Source organism: Natator depressus, chromosome 8, assembly GCF_965152275.1.
Source record: "Natator depressus isolate rNatDep1 chromosome 8, rNatDep2.hap1, whole genome shotgun sequence".
NCBI classification, from domain to species: domain Eukaryota; kingdom Metazoa; phylum Chordata; order Testudines; family Cheloniidae; genus Natator; species Natator depressus.
The window spans coordinates 81,493,863-81,520,355 of NC_134241.1; the positions used below are offsets into that span (position 1 = coordinate 81,493,863).

Genomic DNA, 26,493 nt, shown 5'->3' on the forward strand with positions numbered 1-26,493 from the left:
CAGCTGCACCTTGAGCAGAAGTCTTCATTGCACTGTCTACATTAGCAATTATATAACCCACAGTTTGGTGTGTGTTACACATCCCCCTCTGAGCTACAAAGGATGTGAGTTTGTTACAGCTTCCAGATATAAATTTAATTCTTTAGTTCATGCTACAGAGGCTGACGCTTTTAGCATTGGAAGTCCCTTATCACAACCAACATGGCTGTCATCACACTGTAATGTAGAACGGGTACAACACTGTAGGCAATTCACTCTAAGACATTGAAGACAGTGGGGAAAAAAAGGCTTGATGAAAAATTCTTTTACCTAACTGGATCAATTGGTGTTTCGCATGCAGCAGATCAGCTGGGATTCACCCGCAATCAGCCCTTGAGGAGAGCTTCTAAATGTTAATCTCCAGGCTAAATCTTACCAAAGCACTCTAAGAATTGCTCCAGCTTCTTCCCTTCTCTCTCAGTGTTTGTGTAGAGTTAACACCGCTGAAATTATTAAACAGCAGCTTCTCTCCTCAACATCAGCACATGAGATAGAAAATGACAAAAGAGCCCCCACTGCAGAACTATTAGCTGATCCTCTTAAATGATGCATGAAAAACAGAATATGCACACACTGATGCTGATACACTAGTCTGATTCTACTTGGCTAGAAATTGCAATAAAAATTGTTTTATATGGTACACTGAGGAAAGGTGAGATAAAAGCCCTGAAAAATGCTTCATTGCAACTCAACAACTATTTGGTTTCATTTTTTTCCCCAAGAGGTTCTGATTTACCTCAAAAGACCTTTGAAGTTCACTTATATCTTGTTTTTCCATTTTGTTAAGCATCTGAGTATGCTACTTGTGGGATGTAATACACTTTTAGTGTGTTTTTACTATTGGCCTCCTGAAGACAAGGTTGGACTGAGGTAGCTATATATGTTTATCCTGCTAAAGCATATTTTATAAATACATTCTGACAGCAAAATACCAGGAGATGTAAAGAGGCCCTTCCATACTCCCGTCCCATCACCTGCTGTTGTCTTATGATGGAGAGACCTGGTGGCTTGCTATATGCCTCTGCTTCCTTGGCAGAGGGGCGGCTGGATGGTAGTCTTGTTCACATTGGACTTGGATCAATGGGTAATAAAAATTCCTCACCAAATAGTTGTGTGCTCACAGAAAAGAAAATAATAAAGAACTGAATCATAGGTCAGGCAAGACGGTAAAATATAATCCTGCCCCACAGTCTTTTCGAAAGCATCTTTATGTAGCACTATTTTCTAGAAATGCATATTTTGTAACTGTCAGCCACTAGAGGGCAAACTGGACTAAGTCAAGGGAGGTGGTGGAATCTCCATGCTTAGAGGTTTTTAAGGCCCAGCTTGACAAAGTCCTGACTGGGCTAATTTAGTTGGTGTTGGTCCTACTTTTGAGTAGGGGGTTGCCTACATGACCGTCTGAGGTCTCTTCCAACTCTAATCTTCTATGACTCTATGATTTAACAAAAAGAAAATAAATCCTTGCCTAATAACATGGATTGCTCAATTTTAATTATGGTTTATTGTATAGGAAGTAGTCCTTCCCCTCAGCTATACCTGCAGAGAACCACATACCAGCCATACCAACTCTTTCTGGAACAGTCAGAACCTTGACTACTCTTTCTATTGCTACCATTGCATTTGATATTACATCTCATCAAGGATCTAATCCAAACTCTGTTCTCAAGTACTCAAGTGCAAATCTGAAGTAATTGCTGGTGTCAATAGAGATACAGCAGTGTTTAACCAGTGTAAGCGAGAAGAAAAGTAGGTCCCTTGTGTCTCTGCCTCACCTCTTCTCATGGACTTTAAGGCCAAAAGGGATTATCATGATCATGTAGGCTCACCTCCTGCACATCACAAGCCACAGAACCTCACCCATCCACTCCCGCAACAGGCCCACAACCTCTTGCTGAGTTATTGAAATCCCAAACCTGGATGAAGAAAAGTGATTGAAAAAGTGCTTAGAGTAATTTATTTTTCCAATTAATCTAACAAAAGTTTTACAACTTACTGTTTCAATTTCTTTTTTAATGGAGAAGAGTAAGAATGTGGAATGTTTAATAAAGGGATCCCACCTTGAAAGCTCGAGAATCTATTCTCCCCCTGATGCATGCAAGAATACCATTAATCTTACGAACGCAGTAACAAGATATAGAACCGTTGAGCCAAATTCACCATGGGCATAAGCAAGTGCAACTCCATTGAAGTCAATGGAGTTGCATCTGCTTAGGGCAGCAATAAATTTGACTTCTGGTGCCACCACATAAAATATCCAGTGTCACAGGTAAACATCAGGTTAGGGCTCTTTCTCTGGCTTCTCAAAAGGGAAATTGTCAAGGTAGCTTTCTGCTAAACGTATAAGCTGCCTCGCTGCGGAAAGTAACAGGATGTCAACATCACACGAAAGATCCAACTCGGAGCAGTAGTTTTTAACAGGTACAATCTGAGCAAGAGGGATTCCAAGTTTCTCTGCAGTTATCCGCATCTGTAGAAAAGGCACAAAATGGATTATCCTAAAGAGAGCCCTGACTATTTTTCAATCTTTCTGTTCCTTGAGGAAGCTAGGCAAAAGCTTCAAGTATTTTCACAGATATTGTTTGGTGAGATTAAAAGTGGAAGATATTTTAGTCCTTCAAACTTCCTTATACTGAAGGCATAACCACTTTCACATCATACCCATCCTGCCACTGAAGTGGCAACTACATTTTGATGCAGTCACAGTTCAAGGCCGTATTCACCATATTTTATGCTTCTTTAGCAAATTCACTGACAGAAACTGACTGTGTAAACTGCCCTGGAGGCCAAAACCCTCTATTTAATCTCAGAGGTGATACCCAGGACACAGGGCTATTTTTCCGCCATTACGACCTAGAGAGAACATTACTAGGGATTCATCTCTGGTATAATTCCACTTAAGTCCATATTTGGCCTTTCTAGATACAGGGGGATATAGTCTCTGGGCCAACCCAGCTCCTTTATACTGGATTTTGGTCATAACTAGGCAGTTCAGATTCTGATGAGAATAGCTCTTCGCTGGTATAAAAGTGATACAAGTTAGCTCCTTTAGAACCACGCTTCCGCACACATCCTGACCCAGCGTCGTGTGAGATGTAGGAGTATGGGGAGTATGTCAGAGGCAGGGACGGACCAAGGCAGAGCTCTGCTTTGCTATGCTGAGCCTCTAAACCATGGTTCACACTGGGGCCAGCCCACAGAGTCAGGGAGCTGCACTCAGCTCTCTGACAGCCCTTACCCCTGTGATTAACAGATTTCAGATACAGGGCAGAATGTAGCCCAGGGTCAGGACTCTACTCTAGGAACTGATCCAGTCCCTTTTATCATTCCTGCTGAACAAAGCAGTCAGAACACAGTCATATCTCCTAAGCTAAATATTCCCCAGGTGGGGGAAACTTCAAATGGCATAGAGTTGGCTATTCCTCTTGGCTGGGAGATGGTCACTTGGGCCACATTTCTCAAAGGTATTCGGGCACCTAACTCCCATTGAAATCAATGGAAGTTAGGTGCCTAATACCTCTGAGAATTGTGGGTGGCTAAATCAGCTCCAGGCCAGCGTCAGTATTGGGGAACTGCAAACCACCAACAGCCTCTGATTCTTCACAACTTTCCATCTTGTGTTAGCATTTATGGCTGTGCAAAGTAAGTGCAAAGTAGGTATAAAATTCCACCAAAGGAAAATGGCAGCATTGTCCAAGCACTCTGCACAGGGTAAATATCTAGACAAGATGGAAGGTAGCAGGGAATCAAACCTTTATAGATTCTCTCCTGAGTCAGACTCTGTCACCATGGGACAGGGGCAAGGAGTCCAAGGAGACAATTTTATGTGCTGGTCTGCATGAGCCGTGTCATGATTTAGAATAGCCTAGAGCAGTGGTTCCCAAACTTGTTCCTCCGCTTGTGCAGGGAAAGCCCCTGGCGGGCCGGGCCGGTTTGTTTACCTGCCACGTCCACAGCTTCAGCTGATTGCGGCTCCCAGTGGCTGCAGTTCACTGCTCCAGGCCAATGGGAGCTGCTGGAAGCGGCGCGGGCTGAGGGACGTACTGGCCGCCACTTCCAGCAGCTCCCATTGGCCTGGAGCAGCGAACCGCAGCCACTGGGAGCCGCAATCAGCCGAAGCTGCGGACGTGGCAGGTAAACAAACCGGCCCGGCCCACCAGGGGCTTTCCCTGCACAAGCGGCGGAACAAATTTGGGAACCACTGGCCTAGGGACTCTACAAAATTTATCCAGCAGTGTTTGCTCCCCGAAAGACAATCTGCTTAAAAAAAAAAAAAAAATCAGCAGAACAGAGCTCGCTCCCACTTCCTTCCTCCCCTGAAGCTCTCTTTTTTTCAGTTTTACACCTATTCACACCAGGGGAAATATGCAGCTGGCGAGTTATGGCCAGACTCCAGCTCCTTTATATGGAGTGGGGTTTCACAAAAGAATCCGGCCCTTAATTTTTAATGAGGTTTCTGGTATCTCCACCTTTTTCTGTTTTGTAGTTTTATTCTTCAGAGGTGCAACTTGCAATTTTAACAAATCTTAAACCTTTTAGGGGTTAAACCAAAACCTGAGGTATTAAATTTAGTTATATTTTCAGCTTGTGCCTACAAGACCAGAATGAGAATATGTGTAGGAATATGAGGGGATGCAAGTATTGCAAACGTAGAGTATCACAGTACCTTGATTTGTTCAAGTCAACTGAGTTAATAGATAGCACCACAGTCAACAATGTCATACTTTACCTGTTTCTCAACAGCTTTGCTTTTGTACACACACTGGACGTCTTCTTCAAGAGTAGGGCAGATTTCATCCACTTTAGTTAGCAAAACCAGTTGTGGGATCCCTGTACCAAAAAAAAAAAGAGTAAGATTTTACACCTAATTTCCCATCAGTTCTTCATTGCAACTGCTTCTGCTTACATAAGGTGAAAGCGTTTTTGTTTTGCACAACAGCATTCGAAAAAGATTAATTATTAAATTAATATTAACAAACAAACAAAAGAGAAAATTACTCACCTTGCAGTAACTAAGGTTCTTCGAAATGTGTGTCCCTGTGGTGTGCTCTACTCCAGGTGACAGCGCGTCCAAGCGCCATTGATCAGAGATCTTCGGTAGCAGTGCCTGGTTGGGACGCACACGCTCAGCTGCTGTCTCGCAGCGTTGTTAGGGTCTGCCTGAGTGCGCACGTCCTGCGTCACCCTCAGTTCCTTCTCTACTGTAGAGTTGTCTGATGAGTACTCCAAAGTAGAGGAGAGGAGGATCGGTAGTGGAGCACCCACAGGGACATACATCTCAAAGAACCTCAGTTACTGCAAGGTGAGTAACTTTCTCTTCTTCTTCGAGTGCTGTCCCTGTGGGTGCTCCACTCCAGGTGAATGTGAAACAGTACCCACTATGGTTGGTTGGATTTTGGAGTTGCGTGAGGGACAACGGTAGACAGTACCGTATGGCCGACTGTGGTGTCTGCTGTGGTATCCCGTATGATGGCATAATGTTTGGCAAATGTGTGGTCAGATGTCCACATGGCCACCTTGCATATGTCTGTAATAGGTACACTGTGAAGGAAGGCAATGGATGTTGACATTGCTCTAGTAGAATGAGTCCTAACACTCTCTGGTTGTTGAACATTCTGGTTCTGATAGCAGGATCCAATGCTTGGAGAGTCTTTGCTTAGAGATAGCCTCACTCTTTGATCTCTCGGTAGGAGAGACAAATAGCCTAGGGGATTTACGAAATGGTTTAGTTCTGTCAAGATAGAATGCAAGAGCCCGTCGAACGTCGGGGGTATGTAATGCCACTTCCTGTGGCGTCGTGTGAGGCTTGGGATGGAATACATGTAAGTGTATTGGCTGCTAAGGTGGAAGGTAGACACCACCTTGGGGAGGAATTTGGGGTCGGGTCACATAGTAACCTTGTCTTTAGAGAAAATGGTGTAGGGAGGGTAGGCCATCAGGGCGCTTATTTCACCAACTCTTCTCGTTGACCTTATGGGAACCAAGAAAGCCACTTTCATGGACATGTGGAGAAGGGATGAGGTGGCCAGGGACTCAAAAGGGGGTTTCATAAGAGCGTGGAGAACTAGGTTGAGACTCCAGGAGGCTACTGGTGAATGAATCTCAGGGTAGAGATGTTGCAGGCCAGTGAGGAAGCGTTTCACGGTAGGGTGGGCGAAAAGTGAATAGCTGTCCAGAGTGTCATGGAAGGTGGTAATGGCTGTAAAGTGTACTCTGATAGAACTGAGCAAAAGCCCGTCCTGTTTTAGTTCGAAAAGATAGTCTCATATGTCAGGGAGGGTTGTAGTCTGGGGTGTCAGGCATCTGTGGAAGCACTAGATGGAGAAGTGTTTCCACTTTTGCAGGTAAGCCTTACGAGTGGAGTCCCTTCTACCGTGCAGGAGGATGTGTTGGACCTGTTCCAAGCAGGCTAATTCATGGGACTGAAACCACGAAGGAATCACGCCATCAGATGGAGTTTCCGGAGCTGCAGATGAAGAAGCCAACTGCGGTTCTGGGACAGGAGATCTGGTCTGTCGGGGAGAGTCCGGGGAGGATGGAGGGACATGCGTAGCAGGTAAGGATACCCTGTCTGTCTGGGCCAAGCTGGGGCAATAAGTATGACCTGGGCCTTGTCCTCTGTGAGCTTGCATAGAACCCTGTGTATCAGTGGAATCGGTGGAAAAGCGTACCTGAGGGAGCTGTTCCAAGGAATGAGGAACGCATCCCCTAGAGATGCATTTCCGAGTCCCACTCTGGAGCAAAATAGATGGCATTTGCGGTTTTGAGGAGTGGCAAACAGGTCTATCGACGGAGTGCCCCAGTGAGAGAAGAGCTTTCGGAGTATCATGGGATGTAATTCCCATTCGTGTTCCTCGGAGAAGTGTCTGCTGAGTGTGAGATTGATGTGCAGATGCGTCTCTGATAGGGACCAGCGGCCCTGTGCCTTGTGGTCACCTAGGTGCACTCCCCAACCTATCGCGGAAGCGTCCGTGGTCAGCATGAGTACTGGGGAGTGTGGATGGAAGGGAACACCCGTGCATAGGTTCTCTGGTTTTGTCCACCAATGTAGGGAGGCCAATACATTCGGTGGCGGAGTCAGAGTTATGCAGAAACTGTGTCTGTTGGGTTTGTAGCTGGAATTGAGCCAACCCCAAAGGCATCTCATGTGCAGCCTGCTGTATTTGACCATGAAGGTGGTGGTTGCCATGTGACCAAGAAGCTGAAGGCAGGTCCATGCCTGTATTCTGGGACAAACAGAGATCGTGCGTATGAGATGCGTAATAGTGAGGAATCTGTTGTGTGGAAATGAGGCTCTGGTTCGAATGGAGTCCAGGTGAGCTCCAATTAACTCTATCTGCTGTGTAGGTATTAGGGTGGATTTTTGGAAATTTATTTGCAAGCCTAGACTGTAGAAAAGGGAGATGGTAAAGTTTGTCGCTTTTAACATCTCTTCGTAGGAGCTGGCTTTGATAAGGCAGTTGTCTAAGTAGGGGGAAAGTATAATCCCATGTTTGCGGAGGTGGGCTACAACTACAGCTAGGGTCTTGGAGAATACCCGTGGTGCTGTGGAGAGACCGAATGGAAGTACTCTGTATTTAAAGTGGTCGTGTCCAAGCGTGAATCGCAGGAAGCACCTGTGTGCTGGATGAATGGATATGTGGAAATAGTCATCTTGTAGGTCGAGGGCTGTGAACCAGTCCCCTTGTTCCAGCGTGGGTATTATTGTGCCCAATGTGACCATCTTGAATTTTTGTACACGTACAAACTAGCTCAGTCGGTGTAGGTCTAAAATAGGCCTTTCTTTTGGGTCAGAAAGTAGTGGGAGTAGAACCCTTTCCCCCAGTGTTGCATCAGTACATGTTCGACTGCACCTAGATGGAGAAGATGCTTGTGAGAGGGGTCTCTGAGGAGGGACGGGGAAGGGGAAAGGGTGGGCGGGGAAGATAAGAAAGGGATGGAGTAACCTGACTGAACTATTTCCAGGACCTGGCGGTCCTGCGTGATCTGTTGCCAGACATGGTGGAAAGCCTGGAGGCGGAAGCCAAATGGGCAAATAGGCAGCGGAGTGAAGGGGTGGTCGTGCAGACGCCCGACCAGCACTTCAAAATTGTTGTTTGTGACCCGATGGGTGGGAAGTAGTTGGCTGCGCCTGGTTTTGCCTGCACATAGGAGGTCTGTTGTGGTTTCTCCCAGTGTCATACAGTCTGGACTGGGGTCGGTGATATTGTTGTGCTCGGGGCCTCTGATAAGGTTGATACTGTGGTCTCCTGGGGATGGATGGGTATATGCCCAATGTGCGCAAAGTGACTCTAGAGTCTTTCATAGTGTGAAGGACTTCATCGGTTTTTTTGGAAAAGAGTTTATCTTTGTCAAAGCGGAGATCCTCCACTTTGGTCTGCAAATCTTTGGGGATACCGGATGCCGAGAGCCAGGAAGACCTGCACATCACCACTGCAGTGGCAGTGGTGTGCGCTGCTGTATCAGCCATGTCCATGGATGCTTGTAGTGTCATCCTAGTCACCAACTGACCCTGGACGAGGACTGACTTGAAGTCCGCTCTCCTGTCCTCGTCCAGGGTCAGCTGGTGTCTAGGATGACACTACAAGCGTCTATATGTGGGAGGAAAAATCAAAGAGCTTGTTGTAGTTGTCATAGTCATAGCTTGCAAGAAGGGTGGAATAATTTGCAATTCTAAATTGTAAAGTAGAAGAGGTATAAACCTTGCAGCCCAGGAGGTCAAAGCGTTTGAGGTCCTTGTCCTGCAGAGTGGGCCGGTGGTGTGGCTCCTTTGTTCTCTGCGGCGCTACATCCACCACAAGAGAATTGGGTTGTGGGTGGGAAAATAAGAAATCGACCTCCCTCGCGGGCACGTAGTATTCACATTCAGCTTTCCTGCATGTTGCTGGGATGGAGGCGGGGTCTGCCAGAGAGTATCAGCTGGTACTAGGAGAGCTTCATTTATGGGTAGTGCGATCTTTGAGGGTGCAGACGGTTGGAGGATTTTGAGGAGTCTATGTTGTGTTTCCTGGACTTCCTCCAAAGGGATGTCCTGGCTGCGTGCCACTCTCTTGAAAAGTTCCTGGAATTGCTTAAAGTCGTCCACGTTCTGTGGAGGTGGAGGCATGAGGGCGCCTTCTGCAGCTGATGGCGAGGCAGGAGCCGGTAAATCCGGGAAGGGTTCATAGCCCACCTCTTCAAGAGGGGGTTCAGGAGCTCTAGATGTTGATGGAGCTGGGGATATAGGCGTAGGATGAGATTGCAGTCTGGTAGAAGGGGTGCAAGGAGGAGTGGTGGCAGGAGCCGACCACGGGTACCACTGAGGCCAGGGCACAGGGTAGGAAAAGTTGGGTCCTGGCCACTGGGGGACAACGTAGGGAAACTGAGGCTGATTCTTATGATGCGCCATGTCTTGGAGTATGTATGGCTCCAGTGGATGGGGAGACTCAGGCGGGGAGAACTGTGGTTGCTGCTGTGTGTTGTTCTCACTATCAGTGAAAGTAGCCAGGTGAGGTGGTGAGAGCTGCTGTTCAAACAGTGAGTGCTCCGTGTGTAGGAGTGGAAAGTCAGGCTCAGGGGCCGCAGAGATATCCTGCTGATGCAGGAATTGTTGCTGCTCCCTAGGCTGGTGTGCTGCGGAGCGTGGAGTGTGAGTGGCAGCCCGGAGTGATTTTCGTTTCACTTTTGTAGGAGCCGTGAAACGTTTGTTAGAGCCCCGCAGGAGGTCTGAATCTGCTCCGGGGGTGGCAGTTCTTGTCGGCACCGGGGTGGAATGCATTGCCAGCACCAGGTCCATTGTCGGTGCTGGCAGAACCGGTCCTGAGGAGAGCTTCCTCCTGCAGGAAGTCGGGTCCCTGCTTTTGCACCCCGTGTGAGTTGCTGCTGAAGCGCTGGGGCGGTCAGAGTTGCCTGCTCTCGGCACCGACAGCACCAAGGGTAAAGACCTTGCAGGAGTTCTTTTACCTTTTTGAGTGTCTCTGAGAGGAGACATCAGAGCTTCCTGCCTCTTCGTGTGAGAGGGTGAAGCCAGGCTCCCGGTCGGTTCTGACTTGGCAGGGGAGCGTGAGGGAGAGGGTTTACTGCCCTTCTCCATAGGCGGCTGCAGAGCTTTCTCCATGAGAAGCATTTTTAGCCGCAAGTCTCTATCAAGGCGAGCTCTAGTTTTTAAGTTGGTGCAGTGGAGACACTTCGCAGGGACGTGTGTCTCACAAAGGCATTTAACGCAGAGTGAGTGCCTGTCCGACTGCGGCATAGACTCCTTGCAGGAGCCACATTTCTTAAAGCCTGGCAACTGCGGCATAATGAAAGTATGAGCGACCGGGGAAGTCTCAACAAGAGACTAACTTGAGGGGGGAAAAAATATTATTTTTTAAACTAACAAACTACGCTAAAGGAAAGGGAGAACTGGGAAATGGCTAGCTAACTATTTCTATTTTTCTCTATTTATTTCCTACAGTAACCTGGGAAGAGATGAGCACTGCCCCGAGTCCCGTCTTCAGCCGAGGACAGTTGAGAAGGAACTGAGGGGGGTGTGGGACGCGCGCACTCAGGCAGACCCTAACGATGTCACGAGACAGCAGCTGAGCACGTGCGTCCTGACCAGGCACTGCTACCGAAGATCTCCGATCAACGGTGCCGTCACCTGGAGTGGAGCACCCACAGGGACAGCACTCAAAGAAGAATGATTATTATTCTACCAGTATAGGAGACGCTACACTTAATGACTCACTGATCTCATTGGGAAGATTGCCAGGGCTGAGATTCAGTGCAATGAATTCAAAGTGACTCACAACAAGGGACTCCAAAAACATGGCAAAGCCAAGCTGAGTTCAGTAGCACAACTGGGGCCTGCTTTCACCCCCGTAGGTTGTGTCTCTGTCTATTGACTCCTATCGAAGTGACTCATATCACCTGGAGAGAAAATCAGGTCCCAGGTATTGTGTCCAAACATAACCACAGGAGCTAATGACGTAAACTGGCATTCACAAATATAAGAATCCTATTCTTGAGTTCTTTTTTCACTCTTTGTTGCTTCCCGTCTTCACTGCAGCTGCTAAATGAATCAATCTTACCTTTACTCCCTTTTTAAAAGGTTTTAATGCCTTGGATTATATGTATTTTAAAGTAATTAATGAAATCACAATGAACATTTCCTGATAAGATGTATTCCTAGAAGCCTAGTGCACAGCTCTGTTTCACCGGGGGCCTGAGTCAACAGCAGGGCTCTGCTGTACTGAGGAGAAGAAACTCAATAGGGCACACTGGAAAACCAAAGAGTAGAGAACAATGGAGGTGATCAGGAATTCCTCTATTCTCCCACCAACACCAGAGCCCATTGCAGTGCCCATACTTCCATCAGTCTGGGGGCCTGTCCCTCCAGAGTGCATTAATCCAGCTCAGAGAGCCAACCAGCATGTAAACCTCAAAAGCAATAAGTGTCAATTTCTCCTCCCACACCAAGGATAAGCATGGCTCCTAGCAGTACTTCAGGCCCCTAATGACCCAAGGTGCTCACGCTTGCAAGTCAGATCCCCTCCTGGGCGTGCCCACTTCATTCAGTTCTACGATATTAGGAGACAAAACATACCAAACTGGTTCACTTTTCTTCGAAGCTGTTTCAGCTTCTCTTCCAGTTTCTCAGGGAGAATCTCAATTTTGCACCCATCAATAACAAATGCAACACAATGAATCTGATCCTTCAGAGAAGGGGTCTTGACATAGCCTGGAGAATCTGAACGAAGGGTGGCAGCTGGATTAAACTGCAAAGAAATTTTTTTATAATAATAAGTGGCACTTCTGAAGACCTGGAGATTCAAAGGGCTGTACAAACACTGATTCTCACAATACCCCTTTAGAGCAGGAAGACAAGTATTATTATCTCATTTTACAGAGAGGAATAGTGATATGCAGAGATGTGAAATGATTTACCCACACTCATAAAGGGAGGGGTCAAGTCAGGATTAAAAATCAGGATTTCCTGATTCCCAGTCTCATACTCATTCTTCCAGATGGAGAGCCAGATTCTGATCTCTGTTATTGTAAATGTGTATAAATCCAGAGTCGCTCCTTTGGAGTCAACAGAGTTCCTCTGAATTTATATCCCTTGTGGCAAAGTAATAATGAAACCAAAAGGAATCTCTTGAAAATAAAGAGGATTCATGAGATATTCCGTGTGTGTGTGTACACACACCCATACATACACACACACACACACCATTGACTATCTCTACTATAGAGTTTTTGATCACACTTTTTATTAAGGTTCCATCTATAAAGCATTAATAAATTATTAACAGATGTTTTAATCAATGGTTAATCGATTGTTGTCGAGTCCATCAAAAATTTACCCATAACTATGGCTTATAACATCTACTGATGTGCTTATAACCATCTATACACATGCTGTTCAGTACTGTAATGTGCTTTTAACATTCTTCATTTATTACTTCTTTGTAAACCATTTATAGATGGAATTTTAATATAAAGTGGGACCAAATAAATCATGGAAAGATTGGTCTTGTGGTTAAGGCATAAAACTGCGACTCAGGAGATCTCGCTTCCAATATAACTTTCACCAAGATAATTAATCACTGTTCCTCAGTTTCTTATCTTTAATATTAGGTTAATAACACTTTATACCTCGCTGGGTTGTTATGAGGATTAAGTTAAGGTTTGTGAGGAGCCAAGATACTACAATGATGAGAGTCACACAACCACCTTAGCCCTCCATCTTTGCTCCTGTAACAAGCTCAGCTCATCTGGAATGGAGAATAAAAGTCTACATCTCTTGCATATTACAACAGTTAAAATTTGAAATGGTCTATAGGCAGCAGCTCTCTATGAGGCAAGACAAAAGGCCAGGTAAGAAGGCACTGTACTAAGCTTGAATTTAGTGGAAGCTGCTCTTTACAATGGTGGAAGCTGCTCTTTATAATGTTTTAAAACAATGTTTTCTAAAAATTCAAAATTTCAAAGTTGTTTCTGCTTTACCAAACTAACCCGTTCTTCATTTTTCACATAAAAAAATAATTAAAAATTGCTCATTTCCTGAAAACCAGGTTTCCAGTTAAAAAAAAAATTAGAGAATCATTTCAATAATGGAATGATTACATTTTTGCTAAAAAACTTTCGAAAAATTTCCTGAAAAACTAAAAGAATTTCAAGAGATAACAGAAATTTGGGGTAGGGGCATTAAAGTCTATCTTTCTATTTAAAACATTTTTGTCTAAAATATTTCAACCAGCTCCAATCTTTATATACCTGGAGCCTGATTCTCCCTTGGCTTGTACCTGAACAAAGTAGGTGCCAAACGCTACCCGGGCAGAAGGGTGGACAGCGATTTAAATCAGCTTCACATGACTGTAAAATACTACACAAAGTTCTGGACAGTGGAGAATCGGGCCTAAACACAAACTTCCCATAGTTTATTCCTTTTCAAATACACCTTACCTATGATCACCATTCATAAGCTTTTACTATACAGTACCACATATGCAAGAATGTACTGAGCACTGAGTAGATATTTTGTTCCACAGTAATTAAATTTAAGATATAATATTTGTACATCTGAAAAAACATTAAAGGATATCACTTGAACTGCATAGAATTGTAGAAATCCTACCTGGTACCTATCAGGAACATGGCCTTTTATTATGCTGGACACTTCATCAATTTCCAGACCTGCTCCTGATTTTTCTTCTATTCCCATTGTGTCACAGAAGATAATAGGCAGAGGCTTGCCATCTCTTCCATCTTTAACTGGGTAAGTCCTGTACTATTGGGGCAAAAAAAAGTAACATATCGAAATACATACCTAAAAAATCATATTTAGCGCCAGATTCTCTCTTATCCATATTGAGTAATGCCTTTCTTCTCACAAGTACATGCATGGAATTCAGTGGGGGTAATCATGGACTATCTTTGGGTTTTCCATTTAGTGGGGAAAAAATGTTGATTTTTAACTAAGAGACTGTGCTTTAGCTTGGATGTTTATTAATTAGACGCAAATATTTACCTGTGTTGTCACGCTAGTATTATCAGATCCTGCTATGGCTTGGCTTGTCACATAACCTCGGAAAACAGAATTCACAGAGTTGAAAAAACTGGACTTCCCAGCTCCAATTGGACCAAGAACCAAAATCCGAATCCGTGGCACTGAATTTAAATAAGGTTTGTAAGATCTGATTTCCTCCATTATTTTCCCTCTTTCCCTGTTAAGACAAAAAGATTTGCATAGTGTTAAACACCCATGAGATCACAGCACATGTTTTGCACTGCATATAGGCACAGTGAATTCAGGACACTGCAAATATTCCTATCCCACTCCCATATACTCCATCTTTAACGATCATCAAACACACAGTCTACTCAGGACTGTTGCACCAGCCAGAGTGACCACAGCTGATGGCGTCACACCAGGCATGATGTTGTTAAGTTCCTAGATCTGGCTCAATCCTGCAAATCCACAAATCTCAGGGGTGGCCCCACAGCCGCACCAGGTAGAGTCAAAACATGCACCCCACCCCCACCCCCCAGGTGTCAATAGAGAGTTTGAGAGCATCCTGGGAACATGGCCAAAGAGCAGACAGTGGTGCTTTTGAATGTAAAGAGCAACTGAAGAACAGCCAGATCTCTCTGAGATAATGACCTTCACACAAAGTCAAACCACTTTGACATGGTTTGGACATGGAATGGATCTTTAACTATGATATCCTCTAATTTTGGGTGCCCAATTTAAAATAACCTATGGCCTGATTTTCAGAAAGTGCTGAGTACCTATAGTTCCTCCTGAAGCCAGTGGGAGATTCAGGGGCTCAGCACCTATACAAATCTGGCCTACAATGTCTCAACCTGGGTACCCCAAATCAGTGGTCAACTTTGAAAATTTTGAAAATGTATTCAATCAATGCTGCCTAAAAGAGTTGCTTTGACATGTCACAGGGGAATAAAATCTCTGTTGCAATGTGCTGACTCTGTCACCGGTAATGCAGCAAAGTTACATTCATTCATTCAAACAGGCTTAGAAGTAGACTAAAAGTTATTAAGACGGTAGGACGAATCAGTTTTCACAACATATGTATATAGAGCATACAAGTTGTCATGCATTACACATGTATTCAGGTAACCAACTTCAGGTACCGTAAACCACCAAATGCAGCTTAGGTCTTGCAAGCTGTGCACTGTGAAAACATAGCAAATAAGCAAAATCAGGCAGAACTGACACATCTGAACCAATGTCTAGTATGTGTTCATTGGAGTGCGACTGTTGTCCAGAAGTGCAACTGTCAACATAGCAAAGGAGTTTCTGAATAGGATGAGGTGAACAGCAATTCTCTACGCTCACGGTGATAACATCAGGCACAGTGACTTCATGTTCCTGATTTTTGAAGTGAGGACAGTGGCATGGTTTATAGAAATGTCTTTTTCCACTGTTGACACATGGCATCTTTGACAAAAGATCCTCTACAGCTAACTTTGTACACCATACATGCTTAGCGGAAGCAAAATATTTTTTCATGGAAGATGCTTTAACTACCCAGATATCTGTTGAAAAAGTAAGACAGCAAAGCACGAAATGTCTAACAAGTTCTCTGAATGTGTTGGAGACCATGTGTTGTTTCAGACGGTGAAGGAAGTAAGCAGGAAGCAACCATTTTAGATTTGATTCAGAATAATAGGGAGTAATTGGTTGCAAATCTGAAGGTAGAAGGCAATTTGGGTGAAAGTGATCATGAAATGATAGATTTCACGATTCTAAGGAAACGAAGGAGTGAGAACAGCAGAATGAGAACAGTGGACCTCAAACTCAGAGAACTGGTAGGTAAGGTCCCATGGGAAGAAAATGTAAGGAAAAAGGATGTTCAGTAGCGGTGGCAGTTTTTCAGAGAGACACTATTAAATGCATAGCACAAAACTATCCAGATGTGAAGGAAAGACAGCAAGAATAGTAAGAGGCCAATATGACCTGAAAAATCAAAAAAGAACTGTACAAAGAGTGGAAATGTGGGCAAATTGCTAAGGATGAGAACAGAAGAGTAGCATAAGCAGGTAGGGACAAAATCAGAAAGGCTAAGGCACCAAATGAGTTACACCTAAAATGGGTGGATTTTAAAAGAAGATTTTTAAATATGATTTAAATTATAATAAGTTTTCTTTTGATAAATAAACCTGTTAAAATAAAATCTGAATTTAATACAAAAAATGTTAAGGCCAAAATGTATTATAATTTCTTGAAATATTTAAATTAAAGAATTAGTGTGCTGAATCCATGAGCCTCCATCAAAAACTTTGAGTTAAAGGCTGCTTTTCAAAATAAAGAAAGTATCAGGGGAAAAACATTTAACTTTTGAGGTCAAACTTTATAAATATGGCACAAGAGTAGCAATTAAGCAATATATCATTCACTATTTTCTGACAAACTAAAAAATGTACCATTAATAAGAATCTGAAAATATTAAGCTATATAGTTGTTTAATAGATGCATATAATTATTGTGTACCTTCCTAGGTAGCAAAAAAAAGAACAAAATTCAGTGTAAAGGTTCTATTTAGTTGTAAATCAATATGTTTTATTGGTTATATCAGCCAATGAGAATGCACCTTTCTTCAGAAAATAATGACTTTCCACTTGGTGATTTAGCTCAATCCACCTGCATAAAAGGCAATAAGAAGAGGCTCTATAAATATATTAGGGAGCAAGAGAAAGACAAGGGAACATGTAGATACACTACCTGGTAGGTGGTGAAGGAGAGCTAATAACAGATGACGTCAAGATGTGTTTAATGCCTATTTTGCTTCAGTCTTCACTAAAAAGATAAATTGTGACCAGATACTTAACACAATTAATATGAACAAGGGGAAAGGGAAAGAAAAGGTTAAAGAGTAAGTTAGATGTATTCAAATTTTCAAAGACTGATGAAATTCACCCTAGGGTACATAAGAAACTAGGTGAAGCAATCTCAGAACCGTTAGCAATTATCTTTCGGAACTCATGGAGGGTAGGTGATGTCCCAGAGGGCTGGAAAAGAGCAAACATACTGTTTATCTTTAAAAAGAGGAACAAAGAGGACCTGGGGAGTTACAGTCAGCCTAATTTCAATACTTGGAAAGACACTGGAACAAATTATTATACATCAATTTGTAAACATCATTCTAGAGGATAAGAGGGCGATAAAGAATAGCCAACATGAATTTATGAAGAACAAATCATGCCGCCTAACATAATCTCCTTCTTTGACAGGGTTACTGGCATAGTGGATCAGAGGAGAATCTGTAGACATGATATATCTTGATTTTAGTAAGGCTTTTGACACTACATGACATTCTCATAAGCAAATTACAGAAATGTGGTCTAGATGAAATTATATAAGGTGGGTGCAACACTGGTTAAAAGAGTGTGATGAAGTGGGAATTTTTCATAATATTTTGGATAAATATTGTGTGTGCCTCAGTTTCCCCTATGTACTGTATGATTAACTAGCTGGTGGGAAAAGGTGGTTTAGTTTTTGTAGCGATACAGGTATGACTTTCGCCTGGCTATCTGGGGCCTGGGCCCCATACCCATGCAAAGTCTCAAAAGACTATGGCCGCTCCGATTGCCCAGGTATTTGGTGCCAGGCAACTAATGACATGGGACTGCCAAGCCCCTCTACAGAAAGCCAGCCACTTTTGACCAGCTGGAGAAAAAAGAAAAAGGTGGCTAGCCAGGTGTTGAGAGGTTTACCCAGGAAGAATAACAAAGGGAAGGAAGGATTGTATAAGTGTGGGCTGCTAGAAGCAAGACACACTCTTCTGGACTAGGACTCAAGGGGCGTCAGAGAGAGCTTGGGGCTCAGGACTGACCGAGATGGAATATTCTGTTACTCTCTATGTTAACCAAGGACTTTGTATGCTGTGTTCCAGATATCTAATAAACCTTTCTGATTTTTACAACGCTGTCTGAGATTCACTCCAGATTAAAACAACGAGGAGTCCTTGTGGCACCTTAGCGACTAACAAATTTATTTGGGCATAAGCTTTCGTGGACTAGAACCCACTTCATCAGATGCATGGAGTGGAAAATACAGTAGCAGGTATATTTATACATAGTACATGAAAAGATGGGAGTTGCCTTACCAGGTGGGCAGTTGGTCTAACAAGACTAAATATACCTGCTACGGTATTTTCCACTCCATGCATCTGATGAAGTGGGTTCTAGCCCATGAAAGCTTATGCCCAAATAAATTTGTTAGTCTCTAAGATACCACAAGGACTCCTCGTTGTTTTTGCTGATACAGACTAACACGGCTACCACTCTGAAACCTGACTCCAGATTAAGGAAATTAGGGGTGCATTGCTCCCTTTGGGTGTGCAAGCCTTCCCCAGGTGTCCAATTCAAATGGACTCTCTGAGGGGAGCTCACGGAGTTAAGCAGGGGTGCTGAGGGCTCAGAGGTTCGGTCCCAGGAGGCAGAGAATCCATGGGGCTTACCCCAGTGACAGAATGTAACCCAAAGGGGGATAACACAGTGAAGGGGTCTTCTCGGGGACTGTTCTAGAGCTGTGCGAGAGCACCAGACCTGTGGATTCTGTGACAAAGAATTATATTTAAAGAGCAGTTATCAAGGTTTGCCGTCATACTGAGTGGACACATCCAGTGGGGTTCCACATGGATTGGTCCTGGGTCCGGAAGTATTCCATATTTTCATTTATGACTTGAATAATGAAGTGGAGAATATATTTATAAAATATGTGGATGACACCAAGATGGGAGGGATTACAAGCACTTTGGAGGACAAGGTTAGAATTCAAATTAGCTTGACAAATTGGAGAATTGGTCTGAAATTAACAAAATGCAATTCAATAAAGACAAGGGCATAGTACTAAAATTAGGAAGGAAAAATCAAATGCGCAGCTACAAAGCGGGGAGTAACTGGCTAGGCAGTAGTAGTGCTGAAAAGGATCTGGGGGTTATTGTGTATCACAAATTGAATACGAGTCAACAATGTGATGCAGTTGCGAAAACAGCTAATATCATTCTGGAGGCTGGTAACAGGAGTAACAAATGTAAAGCACAGAAGGGAAATGTACTGATCTGCCCAGCACTGGTGAGACCCCAGCTGGAGTATTGTGTCCAATTCTGGGCACTACAATTTAAGAAAGATGTGGACAAATTGGAAAGAGTCCAGAGGAGAGCCACAAAAATGATGAAAAGTTTAGAAAACCTGATCTATAAGAACAAGCTAAAAATACTGGACATATTTAGACTTCAGAAAACAAGACTGAGGGAGGACTTTAAGATAAGAGTCTTCAAATACGTAAAGGGCTGTTATAAGGAGGAGGGTGATCAATTGTTCTCCATGTCCACTGAACGCAGGACAATAAGTAATGGGCTTAATCTGCAGCAAGGGAGATTTAGGTTAGGATATTCGGAAAACCTTTCTAAGTATAAGGACAGTTAAACCCTGGAATAGGCTTCCCAGGGAGGTTATAGAATCCCCATCACTGGACGTTTTTAAGCACAGGGTAGCTAAACACCTGTCAGGGATGATCTAGATATATTTAGTCCTGCCTCAGTGCAGGGAGCTAGACTAGGTGACTTCTTGAGATCCCCTCCAGCCCCATATTACTATAATTCTATGCGGAGATGCACAGTGTTTTCTAAAAGTATCAAATACACAGTTTGCCACACTGTACCTATGCCACTCTGGGAATTGCCCAGATAAGTAACTAGCTGCTTAATCATGGTCTGTAATCCTCCGGAATTTCACTTTAAGTCTCTGCTATAGCAGACTCAGTGTGGCTAAAATAAACATAGCTCTTCATGAAGTTTATTTTGGTTCAGACATTAATTACTCATTTATATTTGATCTGTTCTGATATCATCATTTTGCACTTATCCCCAGATTGTGAGGTGCTCAGACACTATGTCCATAGGTGCCATATTAGTACCTAAGAAACACAGATAAGCAACTCAGCAACACATAAGTCTGTTTACTCTAGCACCATCTAGTTAATTCCTAAAGTAACTCACATCACCACAGTATTTGGTGGCCACAGATCATGATAGTGATATATTACAACAGTTAACTTACTCAGTTGTCCAGGTAATTTTTCTCCATGGAGATTCCAGGAAACTGCTAATATCTAGGGGAAAGGAACATATAACATTAAGAGTACGAAGCTATAATTTCTTCAGTAAACATTTTCTCTTTTGGTATCAACTTACCTTCAACTCGATACACCTCACATTCCATAAGGCCTAGATCATTTCCATGCAGGTCAGCAACATTGAATGTGTAATTGTCGTTAGAACTTGTTGCTGCGGCTGCTGCATTTTGGTTCAACAAATGTAGTGCTCCACCGCCAAAATTAGGGCCACAGGTACTATAGTCATATATAGCACCTGATGGAGTTTTAACAGGAATTTTTAGTGGGCTGAGCACACCCTCTTTGCCTTTTAATCTAAAGAGAAAAGCCTTCTCATCATTTATGTACCCTCCAGATGAAACATAGCTCTGACGTGTAAAGCCTCCAAAAATATAACCACTTCCATTATATGCTATTGCTACAGTTGGCCCTTGTGCATCACACTTGGCATGAAATATAGAAGCATTGTAACCATGGACGCTTGCTTTATAGAGAAGAGACAATTGTCTGCCTCCCAACAAATCTTGCAGTTGCTTTACTTCATCTTGTGTTAATCTAGATTTGACACCAGCCATTCTTCTTACTCTAAAAAGACAGAAAAGATGTTACAAATACAAGTATAACAATAAGAAAAATCTATCATTATTTTTAACTCATCTCACCAAAGATGGAAGACAGTAGTGAAGGTCTTTGTTCCCCATGGAATAAAGTGGCATTTTAGTAAATCATTATCATCATCATCATTAGTAGCTTTATTCCATGAGTATCTAGACTTTCCAACTGAGGACATGTGTGTTGTGCCTCACACTGCATTAGGCACTATCCAAACACATAGTTAGAGACAGTCCCTAACCCAAAAAGCCTACCGTCAAAATAAACAAGACAGACAAATAGTGGGAGAAAGATGTTTTTAACCCCATTAACAGGTGGGGGAAATGAAGCAGAGAGGGTCAGCTAGTATAAATCAGCATAGCTTCATGGACTTCACAGCAAAATACCTTTTCTGCCTGAATGGAGACAAAATATTCTTAAAATGTATGGCCCAATTTTGTTGCCTTTACTCAGGCAAAACTCCTATTGACTTCAATGCAAATCAGGCCCATTTTATCTAAATGGTGAAACCTTTCAAACTGTGACCTGATGCTAATCTTCCTTAGACTGGATAACTCCACAGACTTCACTGATTTATGGTGGTGTAAATGAGAGAAAATATATATTCACTGTCTCAAAAATATAATTCCCAGTTTATGGAGTGAATCTTTTTCAATTTCCAATAACAAAAGCCTGGCATACTGGGTAAGACTAATAGTCCATCTAACCCGGTATCCTGTCTTCTGATAGTAATCAGTGCCAGATGCTTCAGAGGAAATGAATAGAACAGGGCAATTTTGAGTGATCCACCCCTATCGTCCAGTCCCAGCTTCTGACACTTGGAGCTTTAGGGACACACAGAGCATAGGTTTGCATCCCTGATCATCTTCGATAATAATCATTGATGGACCTATCTCCATGAACTTACTTAATTCTTTTTTGAATCCAGTTATATTTTTGGCCTTCACAACATCTTCTGGCAACAAGTTCCACAGGTTGACGCTGCACTGTGTGAAGAAGTACTTTCTGTTTGTTTTAAAAATGCTGCCTATTAATTTCATTAGGTGACCCCCTAGTTCTTGTGTTATATGAAAGGGTAAATAATACTTTCCTAGTCACTTTTTCCATACCATTCATGATTTTATAGAACTCTATCATACCCCTCCTTAGTCATCTCTTTTCTAAATCAAACAGTATGAAAGTTGTTCCACACCCCTAATCATTTTTGTTGTCCTTCTCTGCACCTTTTCCAATACTGTTATATCTTTTTAGAGATGGGGTGACCAGAACTGCACACAGTATTCAAAATGATTAAAGGTCTAGAAAACATGACCTATGAGGGAAGATTGAAAAAATTGGGTTTGTTTAGTCTGGAAAAGAGAAGACTGAGAGGGGACATGATAACAGTTTTCAAGTACATAAAAGGTTGTTACAAGGAGGAGGGAGAAAAATTGTTCTTCTTAACCTCTGAGGATAGGACAAGAAGCAATGGGCTTAAATTGCAGCAAGGGCGGTTTAGATTGGACATTAGGAAAAAATTCCTAACTATCAGAGTGGTTAAGCACTGAAATAAATTGCCTTGGGAGGTTTTGGAATCTCCATCATTGGGAATTTTTAAGATCAGGTTGGACAAACACCTGTCAGGGATGGTCTAGAGATAATACTTAGTCCTGCCTTGAGTGCAGGGGACTGGACTAGATGACCTGTCAAGGTCCCTTCCAGTCCTATGATTCTATGTGGGTGTATCATATATTTTTATAATGGCACTATAATATTTTCTGTTTTATTTTCTATCCCTTTCCTAATGGTTCCTAACACTGTTAGCTTTTTTGACTGCTGCTACACATTGAGTGGATGTTTTCAGAGAACTATCCACAATGACTCCAATTTCTCTTTCTTGAGTGGTAACAGCTAATTTAGACCCCATCATTTTGTATGCATAGTTGGGATTATTTCCCCCCAATATGCATTACTTTGTACTTATCAACATTGAATTTCATCTGCTATTTTGTTGCCCAGTCACACAGTTTTCCCTTTGTAACATTTTGCAGTCAGCTTTGGACTTAACTATCTTGAGTAATTTTGTACCATCTGCAAATTTTGCCACCTCACTGTTTACCCCTTTTTCCAGATCATTTATGAATATGTTGAATACTAGTGGTCACAGTACAGACCCCTGGAGGATGCCACTCTCCATTCTGAAAACTGACCATTTATTCCTACCCTTTGTTTCCTATCTTTTAGCCAGTTACCAATCCATGAGAGGACCTTCCCTCTTATCCCAGGACTTATTAGTTTGCTTAAGAGCCATTGGTGAGGGACCTTGTCAAAGGATTTCTGAAAGATCAAGTACACTATATCCACAGGATCACCCTTGTCCAAATGCTTGTTGACACCCTTAAGGAATTCTAATATAATGGCCTTTACAAAGCCATGTTGACTCTTCACCAATATATCATGTTTATCTATGTGTCTGATAATTCTGCTGTTTGTATAGTTTCAACCAATTTGCCTGGTAATGAAGTTAGGCTTACCGGCCTGTTATTGCCAGGATCACCTCTGGAGCCCTTTTTAAAAATCAACATTAGATTAGCTACTCTCCAGTCACCTGGTACAGCAGCTGATTTAAGCGACAGGTTATATGCCACAGTTAGTAGTTCTGCAATTTTATATATGAAACTCTTGGGTGAATATCATCTGATTGCGGTGACTTATTACTGTTCAATTTATCAATTTGTTCCAAAGCATCCTCTGCTGCCACACCACCTCCTGAGATAGTTCCTCAGATTTGTCACCAAAAAAGAATAGCTCAGGTGTGGGGATTTCCCCAACATACTCTATAAAGAATTAATTTAGCTTCTCCGCAATGGCCTTGTCTTCCTTGAGTGCTCCTTTAGCACCTCAATTGTCCAATGGCACTGTTTGGCAGGCTTCTGGTGTATTAAAAAAATCCTGCTGGTTTTTATGTCTTCACTAGTTGTTCTTCAATTTCTTTCTTGGCCTGCTTTATTGTATTTCTACACTTGACCTGCCAAAGTTTATCCGCCTTTCTATTTTCCTCACTGGAATTTGACTTCCAATTTCTAAAGGATGCCTTTTTGCCTCTCACCACCCCTTTTACTCTGCTGTTTCTTCACAGTGGAACTTTGCTGCTTTTCTTTTCTTTTTTTTTTAATTTGGGATGTACATTCCATTTGAGCCTCTATTATGCTGTTTTTAAATAGTCTCCAGGCAATTTGAAGGCAATTCACCCTTGTGGCTGTTTCTTTTAATTTCCATTTAACTAGCTTCATCATTTTTGTGGTTCTCCTTTTTGAAGTTAAAGGCTATTGTGGTGGGTGTCTTTGGCATCTTCCCCCTCCAATGATGTTAAGTTTAACACTATGGTCACTATGAGTGGTTCAGCTACATTCACCTCTTGGACCAGATCCCGTGTCCCACTTAGGACTAAATCCAGAATTGCCTCTCCCCTTGTGGGTTCCAGGACAAGTTTCTCCACGAAGCAGTCATTTATGGTGCCTAGAAATTTTACCTCTGCATCCCTTCCTGTGGCAACATACACCCAGTCAATAGGAGGATAGTTGAAAAAATCCCTTATCAATGTATTTTCTGCCTTTGTCGCCTTTCTCTGAATATTTCACAATCATTGTTACTATACCTGTCAGATGGCTGGTAGTATATTCATACTGCTACACTCTTCCATCCATCTTCAAGGATGGAATTACTGTCCATAGAGATTCTACGGTACAGTTTGATTCATTTAAGATTTTTACTTTGACGATATGCTTTCTTTCACATGTAGTGGCACTACCCCACCAATGAGCTACTCTGTCATTCCTATATATTTTGCATCCTGGCCAGTTAATGACCAGCTGAAAGCACAGAGCCAGTCCTGCAAATCCTAACCTGAAAGCTACTTGTATGAGCAAAGTGTGTAGGGTTTATTGTCTGCATAACCACACAAGATTAGTTTAATAATTCTGAAGCTAATGTGGCAAGTAGAAAGAATTAACGAACACATCAATGTTATTTGTGTTTTCACCTTGCCACGTTTCATTTCTTCTTTCACTGTACTGTTTCTATGGAGTGACACAGAGGCTAACACACCTCCAACAATTGTTCTTTTTTAAGTTCTCTTAATATTTTCCAGAGGGATGGGGGGCTGTTGTTTTTTCCGTACTGACTGCTCCTCTGCCAGAAGAAATCTTTGTTGTGCAGCCAGACTGTGGGGGGGGGGGGGGTACATCAAGAATGACTTCTCTTGCAATGGTAACCAATTTCTCTGGTCTCTATTTAAATATATTGCCCTGAAGAGGATGATCCAGGGTTCAATTATTACCACTAAAATCTTCGGAATATTTAGTTTAGAAAAGACTATTAGAGTTAGAATTACTTGAAAGTTCTTTACCTAGCCTGTAGGTGGAGCTAGAGTGTTATGGTTATCCGATCAAGTGAGCTGTAGCTCATGAAAGCTTATGCTCAAATAAATTGGTTAGTCTCTAAGGTTTCAGAGTAACAGCCGTGTTAGTCTGTATTCGCAAAAAGAAAAGGAGGACTTGTGGCACCTTAGAGACTAACCAATTTATTTGAGCATAAGCTTTCGTGAGCAACAGCTCACTTCATCGGATGCCACTGAAGTGAGCTGTAGCTCACGAAAGCTTATGCTCAAATAAATTGGTTAGTCTCTAAGGTGCCACAAGTACTCCTTTTCTTTTTTGCGAATACAGACGAACACGGCTGCTACTCTGAAACCTGTCATGGTTAACATTGTTGCCCCAAATGCCCAGTTTCGACCTAAGCTTCAAAGCTGATGTTACCCTGAATAAAACAAGAGTTATATTACTGTACCATGCATATAGGTATAACTTGAACCCGATCTTATATACTACCATATTCACACCTCTGCATCCACATTCAAGAGCAGATTTTTGCCCTTCTGTGGGTATTAGTTAAAGGAATAGTAGGGGGACTATTTTACTACCTGTCTTGCGGTTATATCACAAACTGACAAGTTCTGGCACTCAGCAGCCACTGCTGCTGTCCATCGCTGCTGAATGCCAACTTCCTCTAGGTCTCTGTAGCAGAGGCTTTGCTAACATGGTCAGTGTGAAACAAAGAGATTTCTTTTAAACAGCGCTTTTAGCTCAGAGGTGATGTTATGGAACAAGGGAATCCAGAATAGGATGGATGTTATTTTCACCTCATTGGTAGCTGGCACAACTCTCTCATTCTGGCTCTTCAATCACGACACTTCCTCCTTGCTCAGCACAGTTAACGTACAAACGGCTCTCTGAAGCCTGGCCTGGGATATGCAGGACTCCACCGGCTAAAGTGATCAATATCTGGTTTAACTATCCTCTGGTCTGATCTGAAACACATAACTTCGCGTTTTGATCGCAAGAATCGCTTTAACGAAGCTACAACGCAGGTGTAAAAGCTTGGGGAAGGGGAAGGGAAGCTTTAAGCTTCATCTTCCTGCTCCTGGCACCAGCTACAAGTTAGAGCCTAGCATCATAGAAAGTGAAATTTTCCGACCGCAGCCTGCCGGCACTTAAAAACCAAACCTTCTCTCGATCCGTCTTAGCATTTTAAGCGTTCAGAATGTAGATACTCCAAGATATGGGCTCTTACCGTGCAAGCCCGCCTGTTGGGAAGCCTCAGTGCGGAGAAGAAACGAAACTGAAAGTCAACCCTTTGTTCTCTCCACCCTTGCCGCCAAGACCAAAGCAGCCAGTGGTGTCGGATTTCTCCTGTCTCCC

General features: G+C 42.8%; 1 protein-coding gene across 1 annotated transcript; it reads right to left on the reverse strand.

Annotated features, from left to right (window-relative positions):
- Window positions 1–1,905: 1,905 nt before the first annotated feature.
- Window positions 1,906–26,493, reverse strand: LOC141992916 (interferon-induced protein 44-like). The gene is made up of 8 exons (XM_074962256.1): window positions 26,366–26,493; window positions 20,223–20,728; window positions 20,089–20,140; window positions 14,033–14,228; window positions 13,640–13,792; window positions 11,606–11,777; window positions 4,769–4,869; window positions 1,906–2,509 (listed from the first exon to the last, which is right to left on the reverse strand). The coding sequence occupies exons 2-8, from the start codon at window positions 20,716–20,718 to the stop codon at window positions 2,321–2,323; spliced, it is 1,359 nt and encodes a 452-aa protein (XP_074818357.1). The 5' UTR covers window positions 20,719–20,728; window positions 26,366–26,493; the 3' UTR covers window positions 1,906–2,320.

Bases quoted from the DNA above. Each gene is read 5' to 3' on its own strand.
- LOC141992916 (XM_074962256.1), bottom strand. From the start codon at position 20,718: ATGGCTGGTGTCAAATCTAGATTAACACAAGATGAAGTAAAGCAACTG. The intron at 20,141-20,222 runs GTAAGTTGATAC...CCTTTCCCCTAG, and splicing joins TGAGGTGTATCGAGTTGAAG to ATATTAGCAGTTTCCTGGAA. The intron at 4,870-11,605 runs GTATGTTTTGTC...TTTTTGGTACAG, and splicing joins AAGAAAAGTGAACCAGTTTG to GGATCCCACAACTGGTTTTG.